The sequence below is a fragment of the Sciurus vulgaris genome (genome assembly GCF_902686455.1).
Source record: "Sciurus vulgaris genome assembly, chromosome: 6".
NCBI classification, from domain to species: domain Eukaryota; kingdom Metazoa; phylum Chordata; class Mammalia; order Rodentia; family Sciuridae; genus Sciurus; species Sciurus vulgaris.
This window is the reverse complement of record NC_136466.1, coordinates 64773858-64796053: the sequence shown is the minus strand read 5'-3', so window position 1 is coordinate 64796053 and position 22196 is coordinate 64773858. Positions and strand designations below refer to the sequence as shown.

General features: G+C 38.9%; 1 protein-coding gene across 3 annotated transcripts in view; it reads left to right on the top strand.

Annotated features, from left to right (window-relative positions):
- The first annotated feature begins 987 nt into the window (after positions 1 to 987).
- Positions 988 to 22196, top strand: part of STK32A (serine/threonine kinase 32A) — a 146592-nt gene continuing 125383 nt past the window's right edge. The window contains exons 1-2 of one of the 3 annotated variants that reach the window (XM_079144783.1): positions 988 to 1271; positions 5718 to 5865. In XM_079144783.1, coding sequence (XP_079000909.1) covers positions 5814 to 5865 — 52 coding nt within the window. In that variant the 5' untranslated portion in view covers positions 988 to 1271; positions 5718 to 5813. Of the gene's footprint in view, positions 1272 to 5717; positions 5866 to 22196 lie in introns of those variants that run through there. The other 2 variants (XM_079144782.1, XM_079144784.1) reach the window with 2 other exon arrangements.

Genomic DNA, 22196 nt, shown 5'->3' with positions numbered 1-22196 from the left:
CGCTTTCACAGTTTCAACAGATATTTAAGACACATCAAGCACCATCCCATGAGTTGGTTCTCAAAATGGTGAACCAGGCCCAGAGGGCTGCTGTGCTCTCTGGGAGTTTACACCTAGATAGATCAAACAGCAGGAGTCTGAAAAAGACATTCAACTACAGACCCATGTTTGTCTAACACAGTTTAAAGTCGACAACAGGAAATGGAATACAAAAGTCTTGTTTCCTGTTTCTCTTTGTATCTGGCAATGCTGATGTGGCACTGCCACATGGCAGGGAATTGTGAATCTGAACAGAAGCTGCTCCCACCGAACGAACCCCCAGTCTAGACTCACTGTCCGTTTCTCCTTGCCCCGCCGCAGTCTGGGGTCACACACCCTCACCATTTTAGAAGCAACCTACGTACCAGTTCTGCCTTGGCTTAAGTGTGTCACTCCTGGATTAGAGTAAAGCAATAAAGCACAAGTTATTTCCACCGTGTTGCTCATTACGAAGGGAATTGGAGGAGGCGGTCGTAGAAGAGAACATAATGCTTACCTAGCGTCACCTTCCTCTGAGCCTCTCATCCCTGGCACCCACTTTCACAGACAGTGAAGGTAATGAAGATCAGGGGGAAATTGGAGCAGGGAGTCAGGATACCTGGGTCTACAAAATGTTAAATGAGAAGATTTACCAGATCCACACTCCTTAACGGGTCTTTCCTGTCGGAACCAGTAAAACTCTCAGTCCCCTGTTGGATTCCCCCCAGTCCCCAGAGAAGTCTTGTCTTGCCTCTCCGCATTTAAGATCTGCAGGCTGCTACCTGCCACCCCCACATCCACCATCAACGCAGCGCTACGCGGGTCTTTTCCAGAGGTCACTTCAGGGGAACCCCGCCCCAGCCGGGGAAGTTGGGGAGCGCTCTGCGTCTGGGAGGCTCCGGACCCGGCCAAGGCGCCACAGGATCCCCGCCGTGGGCTCGGAACCGCGCCCACAGCCCTCTCCTCCCGCCTCGCTCTCCCCGGGTCCTTGTCCGGCCTCTGCGGGAGACGCGAGGTCCCCAGGCGACTGGCGCTCACCCAGGAGACTGCCCGACGGCTTCTGGGGAGGGCGCCGGCGGGGGACGCCTGCTGGCAAGCTGCTCCTCGCCTCCCTCCCGGGTCGGGGAGCCGCCCCACCTCCACGCGCTCTCGGCGGCGCTCGGACCTTTGGGCAGCTGCGGGTGCCAGTCAGCCCCAGCGCAGCGCCGCGCGCCCGGCCCCGCGCTCGCAGTCGCCACCGCGGTGTCCGGCAGGTAGGTGCCTTGCGTTACTCTCCTTGCTGAGTTCGGTTCTTCCCATGCCCTGGATTCCGAGCTGCAGGGGAGGAGTGAAGGATGGCGGGGGGGACTAAGTGAGTAGTGATGTGCATGTATTCCTACTGCTCCTACTGTATACTAAGGGCACTATTGGGAAACTAGCAAGTTAAGAATGAAGAGAATTAAGACAAAGGCAGCGGGTTAAGACAATTCACAACACCAGATGTGAGCTGGAACCAATCCTAGCTACCTGTACCCCACCTGCTCGCTGAGCCTCACACTGACTCAGGCCCAGACGTAGACTTCAATAAATACTTGCTGGGTTGAGAGGTATTTCTGCTTGTTTCTCCTATCCAGCTTCAAAGGAAGCAAAATCTAGTTTTGGTGGTTGTCTTCAGAATCTCCACAAGGATTCCCACCCTGCAAGGCTGAAGGAGTTGAATATTTCTACACGGGAAAGTAAAATGTGTTGTATTCACACAATGGACTGCTATACAGCACTTAAAAAGCAGAAATGAGTCGGGTGAGGTGGTAACCCAGACTCAGGAAGGTGAGGTAGAGAACTGCAATTTCTATGCCAGCCTTGGCAATTTAGTGAGACTCAGCAGCTTAAAGAGACCCTGTCTCGAAATTGATAAATGAACGGATTGGAGATGGAGCTCAGTGGTAAAGTGCCCCAGGGTTCAAACCACACAACCAAAAAAAAAAGCACAGATCAGCATATATGTATCCCTAGATCTTAAAAATATGATGGCAAAAGAACATAGCAAGATGCAAAATATACTATTTTATAATGACTTATGAGACACTTGTCATGTATGTAAAATTGTAGAAAGTAGAGTGTAAAAGCTACACTGGATTCATGATTGTGGCTGTCTTTGGGAAATGTGAATGGGGAATCAATTTGGCACAAAAGCTAATGTGGAAATAATATTTACCTATAATTTTTGATATCTAAAAATGATGAAGCAAGGTTGAAAATACAAAAATTGCTAAGTGTGTTGTTAACTTGGATGTTTTTCATAATATTTTCTTTCTTCTGTGGTGGGGGAAGGGGGGAATGAGAATGGGAAAGACAGTGGAATGAATCAAACATAACTTTCCTGTGTTCAAGTATGAATACACGACCGGTGCAACTCCACATCATGTACAAACACAAGAATGGGAAATTATACTCCATGTATGTATGATATGTCAAAATACATTCTACTGTCACGTTTAACTAAAAAGAACAACAAAAAACCAGTTTTTAATTATTTTGCAGGCTGGGGTTGTGGCTCTGTGGTAGAGTGTTTGTCTAGCATGTGTGAGGTCCTGGGTTCAACCCTCAGCGCTGCATAAAAATAAAATAAAGGTATTGTCTCCACCTACAACTAAAAAAAATATAAAAATTTTTAAAAATATTGCTCAATTTAAGTACTTTTTCCAAGTGCCCGTGTTGTGACAATGAAATCTCAACTGTTCTATCAGAAGTTGCAGCCTTCTTGCATCACACACTCTGTGTTCTCCAGTTCTAGAAGACAACACCTCTTTACCCAGGAAGGCTGAACTGCTCAAAGAAGCTCACTTCCTGACAGATCCCAAGAGTATAGGCCAGCAGTGAAATCTTGATATGGGGGAACTAGTCTGCAGTTAATAATCTGAAAATCGGCCTTGTCAAGGTAGAATCGGAACACTCCCTGTGTCCCTGCCCGGCAAATTTCTCTTCATTTTATGTTTTCTGCATTTAGAATTTTCATTTCCATTCATGGAGACAGCCCTCTTAATGCTTATCTAATGCTGTGGACTTAAAACCAGGAGAGGAGGAAGGGTAGGGTATTTGGTAGAAGAGAGACCTACAGTTCTACAGGCATCTATTTGGCAGAATGGAAAGAATGTGTCTCGATTTTTCCAGCCAGAAAAAGGTTGATTTCTTTTTGGATATGTGGTAAATGTTTTGGTCATCCACTGGGGGAGAGACAAAGAAAAGCAATTCTAAATTGGATTGTGTCGGTTAGGTCCAATGGAGGAGATATTAAACCGTCACCCTATAATTCCACCTGCCTCCCCTCCCCCAAACATATCCAAAAGCGGTTCCCCATTTACGTATTTTTTTTTTCCACTAAAAATCACTGGATCTGTGGTGAACAAATTGTCTGCACATCAGAATGAAACCCTACAATGTGAAAAATTGGGATAACGTTCCTCCCTCTTTCTCCTTCTGATTTGACAACTTGCAAGGTCAATGCTTGGTACATTTTAAGTCACAGCAAGACTGGCTACTTGTGAAAAACCTAAGGTGTGAAGAAAAATACAAGAATGATAGGACTGTGGTGTGGAAGGAAAGCTACAAGGACTCAGATTTTAGGCACAAAATGAGAGACTATAGTCCTAGTCTGCAGCATTAGCAATTGCAATTCCTTAAGAGTCACGTTCTCTTTAGGCTCAATCCTCCTTTCCTAATGCCATCAGGGATTAGATCCTCATACTATTCCTCAATTGTTCCAGAAACACAAAGTACATCCCATTTGCTTCTTAATTGCCTTTCCTGCAAGATTTTAAAGTCTTTTGAGTTTTTAATCTAGGAAGACAATTGAGTTCTTTCTATCTTCCTGGATCTCAATAATCCCACTGAGTTTCCTTGGGCCACCTATTACCACCTGCCCCCACCCTCCCCTCTTCCATCCCATTTAATTGGTTGTTTCCTAATTGCTGACTCTTTCTTTGCTCTTCATTTAATGATTCTTTTTAAAGTCTGTAAGGCATTTTGCCAGCAGTTGGCTTTTAGCATGAAAAGTAGCATTTCCTTAATGAGTCTGCTTCCAAATGAAAGCTGTACTTACATTTTCCTAATGGAGAAATGAGTTTTTCTTCTATACTTGCTTAGGGGCCTCCCAAGTTCTTTTTCAAGAATTCATCCACAATGCATGGTAACTTAGACCCTTCCTTCAAGTGTAAAAAGTCCAAGAGGAAATTAATCAGCAGGTGTCAACAATTAAAAAATCATGCACACTAAGGAAAACTGCAATTAGCAAAAGTGACAGGAGCTGACATTAATTCTTTGTGTACTATGTGCCAGGCATAGTGTTATTTGCCTTGCAGGTATTGTCTCATTAACTATATTCATGTTTTTCCCAAATATGTGATTTTCTCAGGTCATATAGCTGAGCTGAATTTAAAAATTCTATTTTGTAAAATGGTCATCTTTACTCTTTTGTTAATCTAATGATCTGGTTCCCTGGTCCTGTGTTTCTCCTTGGTAATAATCTCTGATCTGAGAGTAGTTAAGGCGTTACATTGAACCAAGGTCCGCAATCCTCACAGAGCACTAGTGGCCAATACTGGATCTGATTCGCTTATTCGCATGAACTTCCTGGCAGGTAGAGCCATCTTAACTTGAGACTCCTATGGGAGACAAGTTATTTCCCCATTCTGGAGGCCAGAGGTTAAGTAACTGTTCCCAAGCCATGATCATTGTCTGTTTTTGGACTGGAACTCAGGCTGCTGCCTCCCCTTACCAAGTCCAGAGAAAGTACGATTCTTTACTGTTATGTTGTAAAAGGAAACAGAGTCATAAATGTGTAATTCTGAAGGATTTTGATATCTCATTTAATTTGAGCTTTAAAGTGGACCACAATTAAACACTTATGCTGTGGAAACTCTACTAAATAAATGTGTGTTTGTTTGTGTACCTCAATATATGACATCTATTTACTTAAATAGTGTAACATATACATAAATACCCTATAACAGGTATTTAATTATATACTGGAGTTAGTCATGTATAAAAATTATAATGCAAATTAAATACATTGTAATTTTTTTGTATTACAATTACAATGTAAATAAATACATATATATCAATCATACATTTATGAAGAGTTGAATGTATGTGTATCACTTTTAACTTTCCTTTGAAGAAAGGGCCATTATCATTTCCACATTCAGGGGAAGGAAAAAATGAAACATGTTTACTGAAATCCACTCACTTTATGGTGTGGTAAAGGCCAATTCAGAACTTGCTTCTTTTACTGGGGTACTTTCTGAGTCAGGGGGAAAGACATGGCAAAAGCATCCCAATGACTGAAAAGGTGAAGTTGCATACAACAACAAAAAAAAGAAAATATAAAATTAGCATATTTTCTAAAATATATAGAGATTCACAAAAAGTATTTTATTGTTAAATAAAGCATGCTAGGCTTGTTTTAAATTTTTCTTCCTACTTGGAAAAATATTTTGCTTTCCTCCTACTTTGTAAGTACAAGTTTACTACTGATGAAGCCATGAGGTGGGTTTTCCTATTGCTTAAGTCTTATTACTACTTATTTCTTCTAAAATCATAATTTGTAAGAACAAAAATTTGCACTACTGTGATACAGATTAGGTTAATATTTTGCCAGTCTGTACTCAGGGCTTCTAGAGTATATCATATTATAAGGATATCATTTCTTTTTTCTTTCCTAGATATCCAGCTAAGTTACTGGAACTTGTTTTGAGCAAAGATGAGCATTTCTTCCCAGATGATGTAATTGGAGAGTCCAGATCTGGGCAGACTTGACCATGGGAGCTAACACCTCAAGCAAACCACCAGTGTTTGATGAAAATGAGGATGGTAAGAGATGTGGGACAGTGGCATTAAAAAAAATGGAATTTTGTGAAATTCAAGTATAAACTTCTAGTTTCACAAGTAGAATGCAAGCGTGGTCTATAGGACCTTTCAGGCAAAGGTACAACGGCAAGAGTAAGCTCAAGGACCTTTTCACTTTCCGTGGGACCTTTGGCAGACTGATTGGTTTCTTTTCTATTTTTATTTATTTATTTAGGCACTGGAAATTGAACCCAGGGATGCTTTACCACTGAGCTACATCATCAGCCCCTCTAAATTTTTTTTTTTTTTTTTAATATGGAGAAAAAGTCTCCCAAATTGCTGAGGCCATCCTCCAACTTTTTGATCTCCTGCCTCAGCCTGTTGGTTGACTGGGATCACAGGCCTGTGCCACTGCATCCAAGTGGGAGATTTTTAATCACAACTATACCAATGTCACCCCTTGTCTATAGGGAGCTGCAGTTGGGTACATGGTGGAGAATTCAATGATTTGTTTGTTCTGTGTTGCTCCCTTGACAGTTGAAGTTACCTACATCAGTGATATAGGTAATATCTATATCATTGCTATAGATTATTTCTTATAGTATCAAATTGAATGTGAATGAATGATGCACTTTAGAATACAGAAACAAGCCATACAACGTAGACAAGGTCTAACTTGTTCTGAATTATAATGATTCTGTATAATAAATAATTCTGAATTTCCAACTGTCATGCTTTAGTGTTCGAGACAAATCTCACATGCTAGTTCAGAGAAAAAAAAAATTTCAGTTTAATTGGAGGAAATTTCCCAGGCCAGGTTCAGCAAGGTAAGAAGTAAAACCCTGAGTCTTCCTGATTTTCCTGTATCCCTCAGTGAAGCATGGTGTCACTGGGCCTGGACCTCCCCATACAGTGTTTTCCTCTTGTAGTGGACGAGCAGCCTTGTTGGAGTGTGCAGACTGGCAGATGTTTGTAGGCTGTCTGGGAAAAAGAATGCCCCATGATCCAGATAGTGAGTGGTCTAGGCTTCCAAGAAGGAATCTCCAGAATAATTTTCAGGAGTTTTGCTAACTGCACCACAAAGGGAAAGAAGGAGCTGGAGTTCAGGAAATCTAAGGCCAGTCTTACTTCCAGGTACCCATGAGGCTCAAGAAGTTTATTTATGCATTTAACCTTCAATTTCCTCATCAATAAAATGAGAAGGTAGGGTAAACTTCAAGATCCCTTCCAACTTAAACATTGATCATCTTGAGGCCTTAAACCTACTTTGCAATTATGAAGCAGCCTCTAAATCATCAAGGAAAGTTTATGATGTTGGGGTGTACGCTTGATTGCTGAAATAGACTGCAAGTAGCAGCAGCTTAGACGGGAAGGATGCGCTTTTCCTCTCCGCATAACGATCCAAACGTAAGGACTCCAGGTGGTGTGGGGCCACAGAGGGTCAGGGACTCTGGCTCTAGAGGCCTTGTTTTTTCCCATTCCTGCAATGGTGCCCTCACCCTGGTGCCTCAGGATGGCTCACTTCACATTGTTTCCTTCCAGTGGAAAAGGAGAGAAGTCAGAGGTTGTGTTCATTCCTTTTAAGGATTCAGTCTGCCCTGTCGCTTTCATTTACATGCACTTATCTAGTTACAAGAGAAACCAGGAAATGTAGTTGGTGTGTTACCTTGTGTGGTTACGAACCTTCTAAAAATAAGAAGTTCTCTGAGTTAGGAGAGAAGGGAAGAATTAGCAGTTCGTCATGGTTGGAAAACGGTTATATTTGCTTATGATTGAAGGACACAATCTTAGTTTTGAAATACTTGGATGGAGCCACTTCTTTTTTTTTTTTTTTTTTTTTTTAGGTACAAAGAGATTTGATTAATGTTAATGGTTTTTAAAAATTTTTACATTTGTTCTGATTAGCGATACATGACTGTAGAATGCATTTATGCACTTTGGTATATCATACATAAATGGGGTACAATTTCTCCTTTTTCTGATTGTGCATGTTGTAGATTCATGTCAGTCATGCAGTCCTATATATACATAAGGTAATAATGACTGTTTCATTCTACTACCTTCCTATCCCTATATCCCCTCCCCTCCCACCACTCCCTCTACCTAATCTAAAGTGACTCTATTCTTCCCTAGCACCTGCACCTCCCCCGCATTGTGAATTAGCATCCTCATATCAGAGAGAACATTAGGTTTTGGGATAGGCTTATTTGGATTAGCATGGTATTCTCCAACTCCTGATGGAACCACTTTTGAAAGCAAATATATAACTGATCAGTGTGCCTTGTCCAAGGTATTCACTATCATCCTTAGAGGCCCATCCTTACTACCTACATAAAACATTCCACAGGGAGCACGAAATTACATAGCTAGAAAGACCTTAAGAAAAAACATTTTCCATTCTACTTTTGTTGCCTTGCTTTGTTTTACCAAGTAATAAAAGCAAGGATCTAGAGATGGATGATATTACATGACTTGTCTGTCTCCGAAGTGGAAACACAAGTTAAACTTGCTTTTCATTTACTTGGTTCACTGTGCTTCCTATGAATTCAGAACTAATGTTTGACCAGGTGCTGTGGCACACATCTGTAATCTCAATGAGCTGGGAGGCTAAGGCAGGAGGATCACAAGTTCAAGGCCAGCCTCAGCCTCAGCAACTTAGTGAAGCCCTAACCAACTTAGTGAGACCCTGTCTCAAAAAAGCAAACAAACAAAAAATGAAAAGGACTGAAGGACTGGAGATGTGGCTCAGTAGTAGTGTACTGCTGGGTTAAATCCTCAGCACCAAAAAAACAGAAGTAATGCTTGCTGTTTGCACAAGGCAGGTCTCAGTAGAACAGAGTGGGAAAGAAAGTCCAGCTTCATGCTCATAATTTGCCGGGTATATGTGTGATTTGAAGATACTAGGATAGTATTATGATGAGAAAATATATCCAGCCCTTCTCATGGGGTACCCAAGAAAGCTCACACCCAAGAATTGTGACAACTGGGAAATATGGTATCACTTTCCAACTGTCTTCAAGGACTATTCAAAAAACTAAGTTGGAAAAGAGTTAGGCTTAAGACCAGCCAAGTTTTTCTTGAAACCATTTTGTTACATTTTCCCAGATTTGGAACACCTATAAAAATTTAAATATAGTATGCAATATATAATTATATAATATGGTGACATATAACTATATTGTATGATTATATTACATATTATATAATCATATAAGAATATGATTATAATATTTTATAATAATAATCTAACAATATATTGTTGATTACATTTAATCAATTAGTATTGATTAGTATAATAATATATAATATCTTGATTATGATTTCTAAGCTATTTTAATGCACTTGTGTCAATTTTATTGAAATATTCATAGACTTGAAAGCTTGGGACTTAATGGGTTAACAATGAATAATTGCCTGTATCATAACATTCTTTTTTTTTATTGTAAACAAATGGGGTACAACTTGTTTCTCTGTACATGAACTAGAGGCGTACCATTTGTGTAGTCACACATCTACACAGGGTAATGGTGTTTAACTCATTCTGTTGTTTTTTCCTCCCCCAACCCCTCCCACCCCTCTTTTCCCACTCTACAGTCCCTCCTTCCTCCATTCTTGCCTCCTTCCCACCCCCCATTATGTATCATCATCCGCTTATCATTCATCCTTTGGTTTTGGGGGATTGGTTTATCTCATTTAGCATGATATTCTCCAACTTCATTCATTGGCCTGGAAATGCCATAATTTTATTCTTCTTTATGGCTGAATAATATTCATATATATATATATATATATATATATATATATATATCACAGTTTCTTTATCCATTCATCAATTGAGGGGCATCTAGGTTGGTCCCACAATCTGAGTATTGTGAATTAAGCAGCTATGAACATTGATGTGGCTGTATCTCTGTAGTGTGCTGATTTTAAGTCCTTTGGGTATAGGCCAAGGAGTGGGATAGCTGGGTCAAATGGTGCTTCCATTCCAAGTTTCCTAAGAATCTCCATACTGCTTTCCAGAGTGGCTGCACTAATTTGCAACCCCACCAGCAATGTATGAGTGTACCTTTTCCCCCACATCCTCACCAACACCTATTGTTGCTTGTATTCTTGATAATCGCCTTTCTAATTGGGGTGAGATGGAATCTTAGGGTAGTTTTGATTTGCATTTCTCTTGTTACTAGAGATGTTGAACATTTTTTCATATACCTGTTGATTGCTTGTACATATTCTGGGAAGTGTCTGTTCATTTCCTTAGCCCATTTGTTGACTGGGTTATCTGGAAATCAATAAATGTAATTCACCATATCAACAGACTTAAAGTCAAGAATCACATGATTATTTTGATAGATGCAGAAAAAGCATTTGATAAAATACAGCACGCCTTCATGCTCAAAACACTAGAAAAAATAGGGATAGTGGGAACATTCCTTAACATTGTAAAGGCCATCTATGCTAAGCCCATGGCTAATATCATTCTAAATGGTGAAAAACTGAAAGCATTCCCCCTAAAAACTGGAACAAGGCAGGGATGCCCTCTTTCACCACTTCTATTCAACATTGTCCTTGAAACTCTAGCCAGAGCAATTAGACAGACCAATGAAATTAAAGGGATACGAATAAGAAAAGAAGAACTCAAACTATCCCTATTTGGTGATGACATGATTATATATTTAGAGGAACTGGGAAATCCACCAGAAAACTTTTAGAACTCATAAGTGAATTCAGTAAAGTAGCAGGATATAAGATCAATGCTCATAAATCCAATGCATTTGTACACATAAGTGATGAATCCTCAGAAAGAGAAGTTAGGAAAACTACCCCATTCACAATAGCATCGAAAAAAATAAAATACTTGGGAATCAATCTCACAAAAGAGGTGAAAGGCCTCTACAATGGGAACAGAACACTAAAGAAAGAACTTAAAGAAAATTAGAAGATGGAAGAAAGATCTCCCATGTTCTTGGATAGGCAGAATTAATATTGTTAAATGGCCATATTACCAAAAGTGCTATACAGTTTCAATGCAATTCCAATTAAAATCCCAATGACATTCCTTACAGAAATAGAACAAGCAATCATGAAATTCATCTGGAAGAATAAGAAACCCAGAATAGCTAAAGCAATCCTTAGTAGAAAGAGCGAAGCAGGTGGTATAGCAATACCAGATCTTCAACTATACTACAAAGCAATAGTAACAAAAACAACATGGTATTGGTACCAAAATAGACAGGTAGATCAATGGTACAGAATAGAGGACATGGACACAAACCCAAATAAATACAATTTTCTCATACTAGACAAAGGTGCCAAAAATATGCAATGGAGAAAAGATAGCCTCTTCAACAAATGGTGCTGGGAAAACTGGAAATCCATATGCAACAGAATGAAATTAAACCCCTATCTCTCACCCTGCACAAAACTCAACTCAATATGGATCAAGGACCTCAGAATCAGACCAGAGACCCTGCATCTTATAGAAGAAAAAGTAGGTCCAAATCTTCAACATGTCGGCTTAGGATCAGACTTCCTTAACAGGACTCCCATAGCACAAAAAATAAAAGCAAGAATCAATAACTGGGATATATTCAAACTAAAAAGCTTTCTCTCAGCAAAGGAAACTATCAGCAATGTGAAGAGAGAGCCTACAGAGTGGGAGAAAATCTTTGCCACTCATACTTCAGATAGAGCACTAATTTCCAGAATATATAAAGAACTCATAACATTCTTTGACAAGTATGAGTTTGTCAAAGGGACTGCATTTAATTTCCATATTAATTTATTTGTTTATAAGATCCTTGAATTTTGGAAGGAAAAGTATGCCATTCTGTGGAAGTTAGTTTGGCATATTTATTTAGTAAAGTCTATAAGGTTCATTTGGCTGTTTGCAGGGTTTGGGATTGAGCCTGGTGTAAATTGCATTCAACTGCTATGAAGCTACTGACCAAGGGAAGCAGAAACAACAAAAAAACACTGACTAATCAAGGAACAGTAATGCCTATATCATTTATGATAGCTATATTTTTACATAAACCATCAAACTGGGCCAAAATCTAGGACACTAAACGAGCCAATTTAATTACTTTGAAAATTTGCAGAGGGGCTGGTGATGTGGCTCAGAAGTAGAGTGCTCGCCTAGAATGTGTGAGGCACTGGGTTTGATCGTCAGCACCACATAAAAATAAAATAAAGGTATTGTGTCTGCCTAAAACTAAAAATCATTTTTAAAAATGTTGCAGAGGGGTTGGGGATATAGCTCAGCTGGTAGAGTGCTTGCCTCATAAGCACAAGGCCCTGGGTTCGAATCCCCAGCACCACCAGAAGTTAAAAAAAAAAAAAAATGTTGCAGAAAAGAATCCCAATATGTGACCAAAAAAGTGTTTAATATTTCCTTCAGGTTATTTGATACAATATATAGATTTGAAAAGAAAAAAAAAATTTTTTCCTTTTTTTTTTTTTTGTACTAGGAATTTAACCCGGGGTACTTAACCTCTGAGCCACATCCCTGATCATTTTAATATTTTTTATTTTAAGACAGGGTCTCACTAACTTGCTGAGGCTGTCATTAAATTTACAATCCTCCTGCCTCAGCTTTCAGCGTCACTGGGATTACAGGAGTGTGCCGCTGTGCCCTTTAAACTGTTTCCCAATTATTATTTCAAGATTTCTTTCTCAGAGTGTTTTTGTTCACTCTGAAGTGAATAAGATAAGGTGTTGGCTGTCCCTTAAAATAAACTGTTCTTGCTAGAATTCATCCTGACCCTTGCATTTCATGGTTCCATCTGATGTCTGATCTTGAAGGAGTCACTCTATTAGTTGCTTATGTTGATCTTTAGTGAACACAGAGTGTGACATTTACAGTCCAGGGAACTGAACAAGGTTTGCTTGTTTGGTTTTTATTGTTTTTTATAAGGTAGGTGGCAAATGATAACTTTTGTGATTGTAGCTTGTGTATTTTGGTACACACCTGAGTCCTAATTATTTATTTTATTGTGGCAAAATATATATATACCGTTTTGATCATTTTTAGGTGTCTAGTTCCCTGACATTAAATGCATTCCTGATGTTAAGCACCTATCATCTTCCTAAGCACCCTTCCATCTTCCTAGACTGAGTTATATCCACTAAACATAAGTTTCTAGTTCTTTACTCCTCCCCACGCTGGCAACCAACATTGGACTTTAGGTCTCAATGAATTAGACTGTTCTGGGAATCTTAGGTAAGTAGAATCATATAAAATTCATCCTTTTACAGCTGGTTTACCTTCATTCTGCATAATGTTTTCAAGGTTCCTATGTGCTTTGGCATGTGTCAGAGAGACCTTCCTTTTTAAGTCTGAATAATATTCCTTTGTATGTATACATCATGGTTTATTTACTTTTTTGTCAGTCAAGGAACATTTATTTGGTGGTTTCCATTTTTTGATTATTGTAAATAATGTCACTATAAATCCTAATACACAAATATCTGTTCAAGCCCATTTTCAATTCTTTGGGGCAAATATCTAGAGGTAGAATTGTTTGTTCATATGCTAATTACTTTTTGCTTTTCTGAGGAAGTCCTAGACTGTCTTCCACCTAATTTATCACATGTTTTAACAGTGGAGGAATGATAGATCATCATGTCTGATATTGGAAAGACACACCCAGGTTCAAATCTCAGCTCTGTCACATATTATTAATCTGTGTTTTTATGAGAAAAATCAAAGGGGAAGTAGCTCGAGCAACCATTATCAGACACAGGAGTCACTTTGACTAATTTCAAGGTTTTCCAAAGGAACTGAGAGTACCATGAAGAGTCTCCAAACCTAAGTAACTACTAATGAATTAATTTGGGGGAGTTCTATTGGGTAATTTATTCAACCTCTATAAACTTCACTTTTTTCATATGTAAAATACAATAGGCCATATTTCATTGGGTAATTGTGAGGATTAAATAAAATAATGTGAATAAGATACTTAGCAAGGTATCTATCATAATGTAACCACCCAATTAACAGTAATACTGTTTACTTGCTTCAGAGTCTCTTAACACGAACTCTTCAAAATACTTACTTTTGTGAAAGAAACAAAACTGACTGAATGCAACTCAGTAGATGCTACGGTCAATATGCCTTGCTTGTGTTTCTACCAATTGAAATGGACTGACAGAATGGCAGATTTTACAGATCAGTGAAAACTAATGCAAAGTCCTTTAAAAGAAGCAAGTTATTGATTACACAAAAGAACAATCCAACCTGGTTTCTCTTTTACCTCCCCTGAGGTCATCGTATATTTTCATGTAAGGTAAAATCAAGAATGAAGATTGATGAACTCTACTTTTTCTGATTTGAGTCCAAAACTGATTATTAAAGTAATTCCATTTGATCATTGGACATAATTAAACATTTCCCCCACACCTCACTGCCATATGAATACTCTGGGAAATAATTAATGAGACAGGAAAACATTTTCAGCTTTCTGAAAGAAAAGCAAGCAAGTGATTCTTGTTTTTAATGCTTTTCATAACTTTTATTCTTTAAATCTACTTTGCTTCCCCTATCTGGATGCACTGGATTTGTTTTGTTTTTGTTTTCTTTTATCTGTTGCTATTTTTGCTTTTTGTTTATATTATTTTTTTAATCAACATTTTAAAAGTCCAATCATTGGAGTTTTCCAGGCTAACACAGAGGACAATATTTTAACAACAGAAAAAGTGGCCTTGTTTACAATTTAGGGTCTGAGCAGCAGGAGGGAGTCTTGCCATTATCATGAATAATGTGTTTCCAAGCATATACAATGTAGAGGTGATTGAGTTGCTTAGTTAAACCAAGAGAATATGTAGTTAAGAAAACTTAGCCTTAGGTTAAAAGAATCTCCTCTAGGGAGTTCATCAGTGTCCTGAGTTTGCAGAGAGAGCTCAATTATTACATTATTCTTTGAACTTGCTGAAAACTCAATGTTCTTTCATTTGGCAACCCTTGTCTCCTAGGATATGTGGCTGTTTCCAGTTTTCCAGCATTTTCAGTGACAGAAGCAATGGGGTCCTTCAAAATGTTGGGCCAAGAAAATTGGCCACAGATTTGCAATCCAAAAGAAATGGGAGGTTACTGAATTGAATCCAACTATGAAGGACTTCAAGAATCTCCTTTGTTATTTTAATGTCCACGGTTGTACCAAAGTAGGCAGGCAAATGAATTTCAGACTTTCCCCTATCAACATTACTTGAACAGTGGTGTTGTATTTCATATTTATTAGTTTGTGTTATAATGATTGGAAAAGTTAAAAAATTCTCAAGCAATGTTGGCTTCTTTAAAAAATTAAGTCATCTTGGATAGTCTGAGATTTAGTAAAAGGCATTTGTCATAAATAACCTCAGGTCCAAATGCTTATGGCAACATTTTTAACTTGGAAGGGCTTTATTTCTCCATGCAAAGGATTTGGAACAGTGAGGGGAAAACAAATTGTAAAGCCAAGAAAACAAACCTCGGAGACTGAGCTTGTGGTTCCCATTTGTGTTTATCCTGAGTAATGCATTATGAATACATGTTTAGGAGATTCTACTCAAACAAATTTAGGAAAGTTACATCTTGCCTTTGAGATCAACCCTTCATTAGCATATTAAAAGCTCTGAAATAAACTATTGAAATTTCGGTCTTTTGATGCTTTTCTGATTTCAAAATTAAGCCACTTTTGTTAAAAACAAAAACCCTTTTAATGTTGTGGCACATAATTGATATTTTGTGGGTCTCAATTTGAAAAATGAGAGGTTGTGATCAAATCTAGCCATTTTGTTATTGTTGGAAACATCCTTTCTACCCACTGATCTTTCCCATAGATTTAATGACAATCATTTTTACATGTAAAATATTTGTAATGTAATTCATATGTAAATAACAGAATTTTGATATTAAACCAAAAAGAGTGATATGCTCCTTTGTAAAGTTTCCTAATAAGTTCTTAATTCTTGTTTACTCAAGCTAACAAATAAATGAGGAGGTAACTCCTTTTAATTCTAGGATGCTGGATGTTTCTAGTTGAATGAAGTGGGAATTGAATTTGTTAAAAATTCATTGCTTTTTATCATTATTTTGAAGTCAAGAACTTTTTTTCTAAATTATTTTTTTTATTTTTACAGACTGCATTTTGATTCATTGTACACAAATGGGGTACATCTTTTCATTTCGATGGTTGTGCACGATATAGATCATACCATTCATGTAATCAGAACATTTTAACTGAAAGAGTGTCTTATAAACAGATTCCGTTGAAGTTTTTGCTGACATTAAGTAATACTCCTGATGCTTGTCCTCTCCAAAACTGTAGACATTTTAAATTTTCATCTTAGAACTATGTAGGTTGAAAAACTAAATCTGTTAGCTAGTTTCAGTGTTCCGACAATTTGATCATTACTGCAAGACTGCTGTCTTCATTGAGAAGGGTAAGAAGATCTTGGAGAGAGCCAACTTCTGCTGTTCGCCTAGCGGATACCACATAACTACAATGCCAGTGTTAGCCTCTGATTCACGACTTCAACTCTGTGGTGCCACAAGAGCATTCACGGAAGTTTCATTTGGAAACTTGAAGCCAGTGATGGAATGTCCAATCGTTTATTAATTTATTTATTAAGTAGAAACAGTTTATATGGGGGGGGAGGAAGATTGGACAATTTAGGGTCATAGATTTTGAACTTAATAACCTGACACAGGCTTCACATTTTACTCTTGGACTATTTTTTTTTTTTCCTTTCCTTTCTGGAGTCACATTTATGCTAAAATAAATAAAACTAACCTTGTTTTATTCTTGAGTAGTCTGTATTTTGGGCTACTCAAAAATGTGGTCGGTGTAAAGCAGAGGTTGGTCAACTTTTTCTGTGGTAGCCAGTTAGTCAGTATTGTGTACGTTGTGGGCACTATGGAGGGTCCTGTCACAGCCCCTCAACTCTGCTGCTATAGCCAGAGACCATGCAGAAACAAATGCAGACGCTGCCCTGCCTGCAGAGCTTATTTATGGGCACTGAAATTTGAATTTCAGAAAATTTCCAGTTATCATAAAATATTATTTCTTTGATTTTTCTTTCCATATAAAAATGTAAAACCCCATTCTTGATTCTTGAGCTATATAAAATAGATGGAGGGTTGGCTTTCGCCACCTGGCTGTGTTGTGCTGACCTGTGCTCTAAGGCATCTTGTAGACATTTGTCTACATGCTCTGGGAACCTTTCTGATATCCGCTCATAATCCTCTGGCCTTAAGCCACAAGTCAGGCCAAGGAGACTGGGATCTGTTTTGTAGAGATGCTTAATAAATTCACTCTTCAGTAATTCTCATTTGGTTAATCAGTGTGAGCCAGTGGGATGACTTGGATGAATAAACCTAGTATTTTGGAAGATAAACTGTGTTAACTGGTAACATATATTATATGATAGCTGTACAAGCTGGGTTCAGTTAAACGGTTACAGCAGCAATGCATTTGAAATATGAGTCTGCAGAATTCAGGACATTTATTCAGCTGAAGGGCGTCCGGTGATTGGAAGTGTTAACCCCCCATCTTGCCCCACTGTTCTACTTTGCAACTTCTTCTAAAGAAAGTGTCAATGTATTTCTGAGTTCTAAGCAAATTTATGAATTGGGGTCTAGGCAGCAAGACAAGCAAAACTGTTGGTGCCCATTGCTTGGTCTTGGCACAGTGGTGGGTGTCTGTAAACCCTGGACTTCCCGAGGCACCGCATTTCATAAAGGGAAGTGCTGACCGTGCAAACGGCAGCCATCAGATGGCCTTGGAGGCCACCCCTCTGGACAAGTGCCAGTTGTATTTTTAAAGGACTTGCCAGGCTCCTGATGTATCAGTCTTAACCATTTGCCGTCAGCCACTTAGAATGTGAAGGACTACTGACCCAGTTAGGTCAATTTTCATCAGTGGGTGGTAAGTGATAGGCTTGAGAGCTGATCTTCAACCTTAGCTTGTATCACAGGGTGGAAGAGTTACCGGTTAAATCAGTGGTTTCTGGACAGCCTCTGCAGATGTGTGCCAAACTGACCATTTTTCTTAGTCTGTGAGGAGACAGAAAATAAGGACAATGTAATAAACCTTTCACCAAGCAAAACCTATTAAAATTTTAAATTCTAAGATTATGTCCTTTCTTGATTGTTTTTGCATGTGCATATTTAGTATTTAAGGATGGAGGGAATAGAAACTATTTTTCATGGTGAAAAATTAGACAAGCAGTTTTCCCTCTGATCCTGATTTCTCATATTTAAAAGAGGACTAAGATCGTGCCTGCCTCATATAGTTTTCGTGGGAATAAAAAGAGAAAATCTATGTATGGTGCTTAACTAGTGCCTGATATGTAGTAATAGCTCAATAAATGTTAACTAGCATCAGTATAATTATCATGATCATAGTTTTTCAATGCATTTACTTGGCAAATAGAAAAAAATTAAACACTATCCAATGTTGTTTTCCCTTTTCTTCCCTAGATTTTTTTTGGGGGAGGGTGGGAGGAGATGGGATTCTCTGATCTGTGAAATACAAATGTATAATTGCAATTTCTTTTTTTCTCTTTCTCTTTTCTTTTTCCTTCCCTCCTCCCTCCCTCCCTTTCTCCCTCCTTCCTTCCTTCCTTCCTTCCTTCCTTCCTTCCTTCCTTCCTTCCTTCCTTCCTTCCCTCCTTCCCTCCTTCCCTCCTTCCCTCCTTCCCTCCTTCCCTCCTTCCTTCCTTCCCTCCTTCCTTCTGCATGTTGATGCAGATGGGAATCAACCAGTATAAAGATAAGATGCTATTAACTCAGGAGACCCGGATCCAGGGCTGGATCCTTCTACAGCACGGTGCCTAGTGGTCAGAGAGCGCCGGCTCTCAGAGGGCACCACGCAAGGGCTTTTAGTTCTCTGAAGTTGTCCTCCCCAAATTCTTACTAATTTAGTCTTTGAATTCGTGTTCACAAGAGAAGCCTGGTGGGAAAACGGGCCATGCTCTGGGGGATCGGAGCCTTGGTCCACATCCTGCAGCTTCCCTTGGGAGGCTCCCTGGGAACACAGCTATTGCCCTCTCCATCCACAGAAGGGGTCTGTGTGCTGATTCAGGGGTGGCGGGGGGCGAGCACCACTGTGGCATCCCCAGGTAGCCCATGGCAGTGGCTCACTGCTCAGGATGGAAGTGTGTCTGTGGGTGGACAGATAGACTGCCTCCCGGCTTCTCAGCCACTCGTCTCCAGTTATTGAACATCTCAGGAGCTCAGGTTGGAAGCAAACCATGTGGAAATGTGCTTGCCACCCAGAAGGCTTCTCCTCTGGAGTAGCAGCGGGCACGCCTGACGACCGTGCTGCGTTTCAGCACCACGTCAGTCCACAGATTCAGCAGGGCCCGTCTGGACTAAGGCACAGGAAGAAGATTAAACCACTGCCCACAAGGCCAATCCTGATCCTGACACAGAGTGAACTGCATTTATTTCAGTTATAGATATCATCCCAGGATGGACAGCCAGAGTGAATTTACAGAATTAAAAAAATGAATATGGGGGACTACTCAGACATCCAGTATGTGCCTCGTTCTGAATCTTGGACCAGGGAGCTAAGAGTAATGTCAGTTCTGGTAACAGTCCTCCAACCTTCTGTAGCTCACATGCTCCCCTTTGAGACTGCTTCACTCCCCAAGTGTTGGGGATTCCCATCGAACACCTTTTTTTCTTTAATGTTGGTCTTCCAGTTCAGCATGAATCTTAATCTTTCACTTGAATTTCTCTACCCATTTGGATTCCAAGAGCAATTGCAATGACCTTCATCCATGTCTTTCACAGCTAATTTCACCCTCCTCCTCCTCCTCCCGCTCCTCCTCTCCATCATCAGTCTTCAACCTGTTTTAGGTCCACATAATTTGTAGATGCCTCATGGGATAGTTTGTATTTACTTTTATAAAATACTGAAGTCATTGCCACTTTAATAACTTTTTTTTTTTTTTGTCCCAGGATATAACACACCAGAAAAAAAAGTTCTAAAATAAGGCTCAGCAGCAATATTACAAAGAATTTCTGTTTAAGTCTTACGTTTTTAACTGTTAACTAGAATTGGTCCATCTGCTGTCCTCAGTGGATTTTCGTCCCAATACTCCCTAGAGTTAACACTTTGGGATATTTAATGTAAAGGTAGTGAATGTCTCTGCAGTTATTCCCAGGTGATGTATATTTAAATACATTTTTAAAAATCACATTTGATAATTACAAGAGTAATGCCGGTGAATTGTAGAAAACTTAGAAAATAAAAGCAAGTAGAAAAAATTTACCCACAATGTCTTCACCTATAGATAACCTATAGATAACCATGCTAACATTTGGGGGTGTCTCTTCTTAGAACCCTCTTTTCCATTTGAGCATCCATCATCTCTCTAGTGTGTTTGCTTCCATAGTTCTTATTTAAATTTACTAGTCAAAAATAAATTTTCTTGTTAATTATGTTTTCCTCTCACTGAAAAGTACACATCAAGAGGATCAGGGATTTCTGTCTGTTTTGCTCACCTCAGGTCTTACCTCGTGGATTCGATGAATGAACTGATGGTCTTTTTAAAATCCGTGTCTGTGTACAAAAGGCATTTGGAACATTTAGAGTGATGCTGTATATACTTCTGCATCCTCATTTTCACTTACATCATAAGTAGTTTAGCTCAATCCCTTAAAATTTGTTGATTTGTTGAAAGTATAATTTGGTGGCTATGAAATTCTACAACATAAAAATACTATAATTCACCTACATATATAATTTTAAACGCGGGTGCTAAAATGCAGGCAAATTCTCTTGTCTTGCAATTTTGTGACTTAATGTCTTTAGTCCTAAAAATTTTTGTGGCAGAAGGAAAGAGATGCAGATCTCTTATATTAGAAAATTTAAATCACTTTTAGATTATAGTAATATTCAAAGAAATTTGGTTGGTTTATTTAGATAGGATCAATTATAAGTATAAATATTACTTTAGAAGTAGGTACAGTCACTTAAAAGAATTGTGATGTACTTTTACCACTTAATCAAAGTGGACTTCAGAGAATGGTTATTAAAGACCTAAAAATGGCTCAAATGGTAAATTTTGTTATGTTCGGTTTTTGTTGTTTTTTAATAGTGCTAAACTGAACATAACATAAAATTTGCCATTTGAACCATCTTAAGTCTATAATTCAGCAGCATTAAGTACTCATAATGTGGAACAACCATCACCAGCCATCTTTAAAAATTTTTCTTCTTCCCAAACAGAGTCACTGTGCACATTAAAATATAATGCAGTTGCTTCTACCCTATTCTACTGGGAACTATATTCTACTTTCTGTCCCTATGAATTCATGTAAGCAGAATCATCTAATTTTTGTCCTTTTGTGTTTCACTCATTTTACTTAATACATTTTCAAGGTTCATTCATGTTGCAGGTATCAGAACTTTGTTCCTTTTAATGGCTATATAGTATTTCATTTTACATTTATTCTGCCTTTTGCTTATTTATTTATGTGTGTGAACGGTCAGGTCATTTCTGCTTTTTGAACTCCTGTGAATAATGCTGCTGTGAACATTAGTGTACAAGTAATTGCTTGAGTCTGCTTTAAAATCTTGTATAAATTTGGAGTGGAATTGCCCAAAGAAAACTCTTAAACTTCAGCCATTTTGGGCATTTACCCTACTGGACTGCATTTATCCTTACATAAACATGAAGAATGATGTTGCTATTTCCTGCAGAATATTTTTCAGAAGGAACCCCATAGACAGCTAAGAACCGTGCCCAAGTCTGTAGTCTGTATGTCACTGTCAGTCATGCGGAGCTTTAGCTCTCTTACACTGAAGGAGTGGGTGCTTAGGCCAGGACAGATCATTTTTTTCCCCCATTCAGAATGTGCTGACCACAGACAGTGTCAATGGTCAGCAGATTCAGTTAAAAACAGAAATAATGCACACCGGAAGTTCTTCATCTTGGTCTCCCTCCAGTGCTGAGCCTGAAAGCCAGGAGGTAAGGTAGGATTCTGAAACGCTCTCTTCGGGGATCCGAACAACTGTTCTCTTGCTCTGCTTCCCACCTTTCTCCTGTCTACTTCTTGAATAGGAAGAATATTCTTCCATCTATTCATCGAGTCCTAGGAATATGTAACTGGAGTTATAACTCGTGGATATTTCTCCTGCCTTCTAACATTTAACCATTTGTGGTTTGAGTTGGATTTGAAAAGGACGTGCCGCTGTTTAGTGGCAAGGAGTTTCGAGTTTGAAGTCACACACCGTATTAATTTCCTAGGGCTGCTATTCTAAGTATCACTGATTGAATGGCTTAAAACAAGAGAAATCTATGTCTCAGAGTTCCAGAGGCAAGAATTCTGGGGCCCAGTTGTTAGCTGGGCCCTGCTCTCTCCACAC